Raw genomic sequence first — 10,096 nt, 5'->3', positions numbered from 1 at the left:
TTTTGGGGGGCTCCAAAATCACTGCAGATGGTGACTGCAGCCATGAAAAAGACGCTTACTCCTTGGAAGAAAAGTTATGACCAACCTAGATAGCATATTGAAAAGCAGAGACATTACTTTGCCAACAAAGATCTGTCTAGTCAAGGCTATGGTTTTTCCAGTGGTCATGTATGGATGTGAGAGTTGGACTGTGAAGAAAGCTGAGCGCCAAAGAATTGATGCTTTTGAACTGTGGTGGTGGAGAAGACTCCTGAGAGTCCCTTGGACTGCAAGGAGATCCAACCAGTCCATTCTGAAGATCAGCCCTGGGTGTTCTTTGGAAGGAATGATACTAAAGCTGAAACTCCAGTACTTTGGCCACCTCATGTGAAGAGTTAACTCATTGGAAAAGACTCTGATGCTGGGAGGGATTGGGGGCAGGAGGAAAAGGGAACAACGGAGGATGAGATGGCTGGATGGTATCACCAACTCGATGGACGTGAGTTTGAGTGAACTCCGGGAGATGGTGATAGACAAGGAGGCCTGGCGTGCTGCAATTTATGGGATCGCAAAGAGTCGGACACAACTGAGCGACTGAACTTAACTGAACTGAAGATACAAGGTTGGTTGAAGGCATCAGCAATCCACCATCAAGTGGAAATGGTATAAATAAGATGAAGTCCTAGCAGCTCCTGAAGACAGAAGCATTTGACTGAAGAAGAAAAAAAAGCCTAAGGCCTAGTTTATACATGGTTTTCACAATGTGTTGCTGTCAACTGGCGGCAGATGGCTGCAGCATTGTAAACCCATTCCGAGGTGGCCCTGCAAGACAACTGTAATGGAAAATCCTCTCACTCTCAGTGGATAGAACTTTGAGCAATATGTTTGTGTCTGGGTTGAGAGAAGGTCACAAGTGTAGATAGACCGATTCATGGACGGTGACTGGCAGTTGTTCACATGGTGGGGACCCAGAAAAAAGTTTTGGCAGATTGCTGACAAAGAAGATGGGGAAAGAGTTATGTGGATGAAACTTTCAGAATGAATACAGAGTGTGAAAAAGTTTTATGTTGCGCATTACTCAGCAAATGGCATCCATGTAGCAGAGACTTTAAATAAAAAGGTGGACAAAATGACTTACTCTGAATGTCAGCCTCTTTCTGCAGTTACTTTAGTGCTTGCTCACCAGCCACAGTGGTGGGAGCAAAGGTTATGGGTGGGCCCAGCAACGTGGGCTTAACCCCATCAAGGCTGGTCTGGCTGAGTGCATAACCTGCCAACAGCAGAGACTGATGCTGGGCCCTTGACACAGTGCTTTTCTCTAAGAAAGATCAGAAGATAGGCTGATGACAGCTTCATGACAGGTTGATCATAATGCAGGGGGCAGCAGTTTGTCCTCCCTGGAAAGAAGTCAGTCAGGATATAGATTTATCATCCCTGACCACATGGTTCTGAAAACTGGTGTTTCCCGGGCCTCTGAAGAGCTTCAGTATCACAGTTCTTTATGTCTCAGTGCAGAAAAGAATTCAGTAAGAGGTAAAATGATAGATGAGAAGTGATTTATTAGAACAGAACTTTTGTGAGCTTTACAAAGCGGGCAGGTGAGAAATGCCACGCCCTGAGAACTTAACCTGGCTACAGTTGTATAAGCAAAGAAAAAGTGGGGAGGGGGAGAACTTTTATCTCTCTTGGGCAGACATCATGCTTCCATCATCAGTTCCTCCTCCAGGTTGAGCAGGGGAGTTTTCTTGTCTCTACATGGTCAAGCTAGGTCCACAGATTACTGTTTTTATGTGTGCAGAAAGCATGTTCTAGGGATCATTAACTCCTGAGCTCACTGGGAGGGATGTAAGTCTCATGCCACTCTTGTTTTATTGTTTTAGGGCGTGTCCTGTGCTGCTGTTGTGTGATTTTGTTGCTAAGCAAGCCTGCCTGATTTTGTGGTTAAGCAAACCTGCTTTCTTGAGTAGTCATTAACTTAAAGGGGTCTCCCATATTTTTTCTACTTACAGGCCGCTAGTGGGATTAACTATTTAATCACCTACTTTGTCCCTTTACTCTGACCCTATCAGTTCTGCCAGTGTGACTATCTTGTTTTTGACTAAAGAGTTCATTTTTAAGTCATCCTCAAAGTTACAAAAAGCCTGCATTCTTGAAGAAAAGAAAAAGAGAAGATAATATATCAAAATATTAAAAGTAGCTCTCTAGTGGGAATTGCTGATTCTTTCCACTTTTCAGTATTTTCCAGATTATTGTGTATCTGCAGTAATCCATAAAGTAGATTCTGAAGGCAATTCAAGGTAGTTTTTAAACTGCACTCTGGAAAAAGTTCAGGTTTGTAACTAAGGAAGGATTTTCCCGGAGGCAACTGTATTCTAATCGTGATTTCAGTTCTATTATTTTCAGGCCAACTGTTACAGTCTCAGTCAGTGACATTTCTGTATTATCTCAGTGACTCAAATTTCAATGTACATAAGCCTCCAGGGAAACTTATAAAGATGACAACTCCCAACCTACCCCTCCATCCTAGAAATACTGGGTCATTCTGGGTGGGACAGAGGAATCTGTATATTTTAAAAAGGAGCTCAAGCTCATGACCCTTATTGAGGTGGTCCACATAATGTCCTTAAAGAAACACTGCTCCAGGAAGCTCCAGGGCTGAGGAATAGCTAGAAAGAATTAAATGACTGTGGGGGAGTTAACAGGTGCAAGTTGTTATTCTGTTTACAGTAAGATCAGATTCCAGAAACGCAAGTAGACAACCCCAGATCCTTTTTGCCTTTGCTTAGCATTGATTCAAAATGTGGCATGTCATTGCACTCACATTACCAATCTAGGTATGCAAAATAGTTCTCTGTCTGCATGAGAAAGGCTGCACAGCATAACGGGTACTGGTGTCTGATTGCTCTTTCACAGCCATGTCACAGCTGTCTCCAAAGCCAGTGGAGACATCTGAATTTGAGTATGAGCGTCATCATTTGTTAGTTTTTGATTTTAGGTGAATTAACTAAGTCCTTAGAGCCTTGGATTTTTCACAGGAATACTATTTTTGAGCTTTTACAGGGTATGACTTCTATTGAAATATTTCATCATTCTAGACTAGGGTTCTTTTATAAAAATAAAGAGCACTAGAGTCTGATGGTCTTTCCAGTTTTAAAATTCTTTGTATATTTTACTAGGATCCTATTTTTATTATAAACTAAGTGGAAACATTCAGATACTTGCAGAGAACAAAAAATGACAATATAGAGATAAAAGCCATTAAAATATTTCTGCTTTCTTAGGCAGAATTTTATTTCTAAATAATTAGTATATTCTTAAATAAAATAATGGAGAATAAAGCAGTGATTTCTTCAGGTGAAATGAGACTACATGGTGAAGCTATAAGGTCTCCTGAATTACAGGCAATCTTTGGACCTACCGCCTAAATGCTACAGTTCAGACAAATCCGGTGAATGCCCTCAGGAGACTCTCTGTCATGAAAGAGTGTCCAGTGAAGAGAACTTGGAGTTCTGTCACACTGAGCCTGACGTTACCACCTCCAAAGTGGAGTGTGTGGAGAGTGGATGACGCTGGATTCCTCAGGAGCCTTTGAGCTAAAATAGGGCATGGCACCTCATTTCATTCCTGATGTGTCTCAGGTTTCTCCCCGCTCTCTGTCACCACCAGACAATACAAAGGGGAAAGATTTTCCAGCCAAAGACCAGGAGCCCAGAATCCTGCCTTTCCCCATTTTCTCTCATTTTCCTGGCACCCACTTGTCCACTCCAATGCATTGTCCAGGTCCGTGTAGACAACTGACCCCTGCTGCGTAGTGGGGATTCTGAGGCACGAGCACTCTTTAGTTGAGACTTTTCAAGTGCACTTGATAACATTCAGTTGGTTTACATAGTTATTAGATCGCCTAGATACGCATACTTGCCGAACAACTAAACAGATCTTGGCATTCCACCTATCTCTTGGGTCTCTATGGGGACTTCACCACTGGGAGTATAATTACTCTGATGGCTCTTTCTCCCTTTTCCATAATCGGAGTCTTTCTGTTTCCTGGAGGACTTTCCCTCACCCTGGAGGGTAGCAGGTGGCATCACTGAATCAAGGAGAAACAAAGTAAACCAGGTTCAAGAAAGCCAATGAAAACGACAGAATGAAAGTGTTAGTCTGTCAATCATGTCTGACTCTTTGCAACCCCATGGTCTGTAGCCCACCAGGTTTTTCTGTCCATGGAGTTTTCCAGGCGAGGATACTGGAGTGGGTAGCCATTCCTTCTCCAGGAGATCTTCCTGACCCAGGGATCAAACCTGGGTCTCCTGCATTGCAGGCAAATTCTTTACCATCTGAGCCACTAGGTTCAAGAAAACCAGTGAAAAGGCCAGAGTGAAGCACAATTTAGAAAAGTCCCTGGTGGGAAAAATTTCGTGAGAGTCCGGGGTCGTGGAGAAGTTATAGGTTAAACCAGGGAAGCACTCAGGAAACCAGAAGCAGATATAGAGAACCACAAACAAGACTTTAAAACTGAGCTCAAGTCTCTGCAGAAAGGAAGCACCATATAGTGTTCTCTTTTGCTGTCTTGCTGAAATCTTGTCGTATGAGGGATGCAAGTCACTTACTTTTCCAGAGAGGCTGGTTCAATGCAGGGTTGAAAAACTCAACCTTGCCTCTTGTGAAAGAACTTGGTTGCATTCTGTATGTGATTTAGATCTATACTCTGGCTTTTGCTTAAAGCTGCACTGACTTTCCTTTGTCAGTTTGACTGGTGTAGCTTCTCCTTTCCTGCCCTGGAGATGCTGCTCTTTCTGTCACTCCTGTATTAGCCATAAACATCCTAGATAATCTGTTTTTCCCTGTCTCTTCTCTTGTTTGTTTGTTTTCTATCAGTGATACTCTTTGGATTCTTCGTCTTCTTTTCCTCCTTCTCTTCTTCTTTTCCTCCTTTGTAGTTGATCTGCTGTCACATTCACTTTTATACCCTGTGCTTTTTTCTAGCAGGTAGTTTGGTTATTCTCATAGTTTCCCCACCTTTATCTTGTGGTTATTTTTTTAGCTCATTGTTACTTCAGTCCCTGGTTCTCCTTATTGTCAATCACCTTACATAAAGTAGAGATTATCTTGGAAGAATTTTCTTGGCTCAAATACAGTCTTTTCAGTGTGGCTACCAACTTGATAGAAGCTTTATTGTCTTGCATTGAATCAATGCATATCAAATTGCGTGTTCTACACAAGAATTTAAAATAAAAAGAATTTGTTTTCTCACTTCAGTGATTATTTAAAAATTAAGCATATTGATGACCATCTGGGTACCCGTTTTATAACTAAATACTGTTATGAAATTTCAGTATCCACAGTTGCACATATAACTGCATAGAAACCAAAGAGAGCAGGAGTAGACTTAACAAAGTGGAAGGTGAATGAGATGAATATTTTTCAGTGGTTGAAATACAGAGAACTGATGGGAGAAGTGAGTCACCACAGCCAAACTAAAGCAAACTTATGCTGGAGCAATTAATACCATGTCTTGTTCAAATCACATCATTAATCACCTTAATGTTACTGATTCTCTTTTGGATTTGATTATAATTAATTTATAAAATTTAAAAACTTTTTAGGTGTGTAAGAGTTTTATGTACGAGGGACTTACAACTTTTAAATTTGAGGATAGTTATGTAATATAATAAAAAGAAATTTATCTGGCTTCCACTTGCATCCAACATGGAGTAAATTTACCATTCTGCCTGAGATGACATAAAAAGTGAAAAAAAAATATATGGGACGATAATTTTCAAGATATTAAACATCAGACAATGAAGGATAGTGTTCTTTGAGAGATAAAAAACAGTGAGCCCTGTGATTGCCCCAGATGACTGCCAAGAGAAAGTTTTCAGGCCATGGCAGAGGGAGGGAAGACCCTGGTTTAGCCTGGTGAACCCTCTGATTTGAGGATACCAACTGAGAGCTTGGAGTAATCTGGATGACTAGAGTTTTCAGGACAGAGTACTGAAGAAGAGACAGAGTGAGCATCACGGAGCAGTCCAGAGACCTGCAGAGGGTTTCCTTCCAATATGCAGAGAGCTGCTGAAGACTGCATGTACATGAGGAAACTACCTGAGATTTGAAGGAATCACCCAAGAAAATGACACTTGGTGTTCACCTGGGGCTATGAAAAGTACCTGTCCACTGCCCATTCTCGTCCCCCGCACCTCCTGCCAAATTAGAAATCCTCATAATTCATAGGACATGGCTCAGAAGTCAGGAATCATTAGCCCTAGAATAAATACTGAATTGGGCCCACCTAACAGTATTGAGGGCTTCCCTGGTGGCTCAGACAGTAAAGAATCCACCTGCAATGCAGGAGACCTGGTTTCGATCCCTGGGTAGGGCAGATCCCCTGGAGGAGGGCATGGCAATCCCCTCCAGTATTCTTGCCTGGAGAATTCCATGGACAGAGGAGCCTGGCAGATTGCAGTCCATGGGGTTGCAAAGAGTCAGACATGACTGAGCGACTAAGCACACATACACACAACAATCTTGAAAGACAGATATAAAAGGGCCAAACTGTCTCCTACTTATTTAACTATGGCCTAGACCAATCTCCAGGCTAGTTATAAGAATATATAAATATCCAGCTCCTAACAAGGGAAAAAACAATGTTTGCCATCCAATCAGAAATCACCAGGCAATCAATGTTGTGGGAAAATATGAACTTTAGGAAAAATAAATCAGTAGAAACTCACTCAGAACTGATAAATGAAATTATGCATAACAACATTAAAATATGACTATATTCCATATGTTCAAAAAGCTAGGGAAAAGACTGAATGCTAATTAGAGACATAGACAGTATCTTAAGCTTCCCTGGTGGCTCAGCTGGTAAAGAATCTGCCTGCAATGCGATAGACCTGGGTTCAGTCCCTGGGTTGGGAAGATCCCCCTGGAGAAGGGAATGGCTACCCACTCCAGTATTCTGGCCAGGAGAGTTCCATGGACTCTATAGTCCATGGGATCGCGAAGGGTCCGACAGGACTCAGCGGCTTTCACTTTCACTTTCAAGATATCTTAAGACTGTGGAACTTTGAGAGATGAAAACAAAGATCTGACATGTCACAGAGACATGCGTCCAGTCTAATTCCTTTATGAAAACTACAAAACCATGCAAAACTATTCATTTACTTTATTGGGGTACAATAAATCCCAAGATAATGGGAGAATTCAGTATTCAGAAAAGTAATTACCTTGGGGCAGAGGGAGGGAAAGACAAACAGGCAACAAAAGGCACAAAGCAGGTTTCCAAGGTGCTCTTGGTATTCTGTGACTCAAGCTGGTGGTAGGCGTGTGGTATGTTCTAAAAAGCACGCACGTGTCATCTATGCCATTTGGTATATATAATATATTTATAGTGTACATATCTGTAATATATATATTTCATAATATATTTAATAACAATGACAGTAAAGATAACTCTGGTGGCCATGTGGATGAAGGGAGATTAATAGAGGAAGGGAGATTAATAGAGTCAGGGAGAAAATTAAAGCCACTTTTGCAGTAGTGATAAAATGGGAAAGAACAACAAAGCTCACAAGTCTTTTGAAATAGAATTTAGGAATGTGAGTTGAATGCAGTAGTTTAAAGGGAAAAAATGAGTTTTTTTCAGTTTCGTGAAACTGAAAAAGCTTCTGAGACTCTTTTAAGTTTTTATGAATTAATAGAAAATTTCTGGAAGGCTAGCTATAAACAGACAATATTGTTACTTTCATTGGGCAACTAAAAAGCTCTAGGCCCAAGAGGGAGGGTGTCTTTTTTGAATTCTGAACCATGTTTGTGTATTAACTACCCAAAAAATGGAAAGCAAAATTAAAGAGCAGAGATTTTTGTTTAGCTCAGAATTGACCATTCTAATTTAATAAGGGAAAATGTTGGGAGAAGCAAGATAATTATGGAAGTGACTTCTCCTGTTTTTAGTTTTCTGCCGCTGAATTAGGCTAAATAGCAAGTCTTTTGTATTCATCATAGACTAGGATGGGAGTCAGAGTTGACTGTCTTCTAGTCAGGGCTGACTCCTCATGAGGTAAAGTGTGGGGCCCAGGGTTGCCCCTTCAGGAGGGCAATGGGTGGGGGCAGTCACTATGGTTGATGTGTTTAGCAACAGCACAAAGAAACTATAAAGTGTTTCTAGGTGGATCCTTGTGACTGCAGCAGCACCATTTAAAAATGAGGAAGTGAGGTTGATCCTGTCTTACTACCCTTTCTATATTTTTTTCCTGATGGACCCGCTCCTGTATATAATCCTGGGCACATATTAGCTAGTCTTCAATAAGCTGCTAACTTACTGATAATGCCTTAAGGCATTTAACCCTCCAAGAGGGTTATGCATTTCTGCATTTTTATCAGAAATCCTAAAAAAAAAAAAACTCAATGCTAAAAACAGATGTTGTATGCTGTCTAACATTCTTGCCTTTCATTTATATTTGACTAATTACTAAGGCTAACCTTGTCTCTCATTTTACATAATATAAAATTTTGATCATTGCTTAATTTTTATTCATGTTTTGCCTCATTTCACAAAATATTTTTGGAGACTTGTAATAAACACATACCATAAAGTGGTGAGCTATGAATAAATTAAAAATCAGGCTCAGAGTAATAAAAACTTGAAAGTTGTCCCCAGGTATAAAAGCAGAACACAAATGGAGCACTAGAACTGAGTTTCTTTCAAGTATGGTCTAGGATTCGTGGTGAAAGTGATAAAGGAGACGTGACATGTTACTAGTTATTCCCTGTCCCCCTCCCCCTCTCATCTCCTCCCCAAAACCCACTATTTCCGTAAAGGAAGTATATAGCTTTTCCTACATAAGACCCTAGAAGAAATTTCTCACCTGGATTATAAGCTTTTATTATCACATCCAAATCTGCATGCCTTTGAAAATAAAGGACACAGAACCAAAGAAAAAATAAGTTTTAGCTGAATTAAAATGGAGCACTGGGCAAGGAAGGGACAGTAGATATATCTGACATTTGAGAGAACTGTGTCTTTGTTTACTAGTTTATATCTCAGTAACAAATAACCAGGGATTTAAGAATCCTCATTGTGTACTTCAGAAATACCATGCAATCACCTGATATGGTTGCATCACTTTGGGGGTTCATATGAAAATAGTTGAAGTGATTTCACTTGAAAATTCTGTTTGCTGAACTTTGTGATACATGTTGTTATTCTATAGCATATTTAAGTTGTTCTTTACAGAATTAAACACCTTTATTTAATGGGCCACTGGGGAAATAATAATAGTTTCTAAGGAAAAGTTTTTTCCAGCATGTTTATTATTGACCTGAAGAGAGAATATATGGATTAAAACTATACTGGACATGAAGCTGTCAGGGGGAACTGGAACCATGGATGATGGAATCCGGGTCTCATTTCATTTTGAGACCCTAAGTGACCCTTGATGAAAAGAGCCTCTTCATGAAAGTGAAAGAGGAGAGTGAAAAAGTTGGCTTAAAACTCAACATTTATAAAACTAAGATCATGGCATCTAGTCCCATCATTTCATGGCAAATAGATGGGGAAACAATAGAAACAGTGACAGACTTTATTTTCTTGGGCTCCAAAGTCACTGCAGATGGTGACTACAGCCATGAAATTAAAAGACCCTTGCTCCTTGGAAGAAAAACTATGACCAACCTAGATAGCATATTAAAAAGCAGAGATATTTCTTTACCAGCAAAGATCCATACAGTCAAAGCTATGGTTTTTCCAGTAGTCATGTATGGATGTGAGAGTTGGACTATAAAGAAAGCTGAGTGCTGAAGAATTGATGCTTTTGAACTGTGGTGTTGGAGAAGACTCTTGAGAGTTCATTGGACTGCAAGGAGATCAAAGCAGCCAATCCTAAAGGAAATTAGTCCTGAATATTCATTGGAAGGACTGATGCTGAAGCTGAAGCTCCAATACTTTGGCCAGACAATGTAAAGAACCAACTCATTTGAAAAAACCCTGATGCTGGGAAAGATTGAAGGCAGGAGGTGAAAGCGATGACAGAGGATGAGATGGTTGGATGGCATCACTGACTCGATGGACATGAGTTTGAGCAAGCTCTGGGAGTTGGTGAAGGACAGGGAAGCCTGG

At 40.6% G+C, this 10,096-nt stretch overlaps 1 protein-coding gene across 1 annotated transcript in view; it reads left to right on the top strand.

Annotated features, from left to right (window-relative positions):
* The first annotated feature begins 1,421 nt into the window (after window positions 1-1,421).
* Window positions 1,422-10,096, top strand: part of LOC104981792 (high mobility group protein B1-like) — a 10,863-nt gene continuing 2,188 nt past the window's right edge. The window contains 2 exon segments of the mRNA XM_010831034.1: window positions 1,422-1,512; window positions 2,893-2,974. Of these exon segments, the coding sequence (XP_010829336.1) occupies window positions 1,422-1,512; window positions 2,893-2,974 (173 nt within the window).

This window comes from Bison bison, unplaced genomic scaffold (assembly GCF_000754665.1).
Source record: "Bison bison bison isolate TAMUID 2011002044 unplaced genomic scaffold, Bison_UMD1.0 scf7180017864519, whole genome shotgun sequence".
NCBI classification, from domain to species: Eukaryota; Metazoa; Chordata; class Mammalia; order Artiodactyla; family Bovidae; genus Bison; species Bison bison.
Note: the sequence above shows the minus strand (reverse complement) of the source record. Positions and strands in the feature narration are given on the sequence as shown.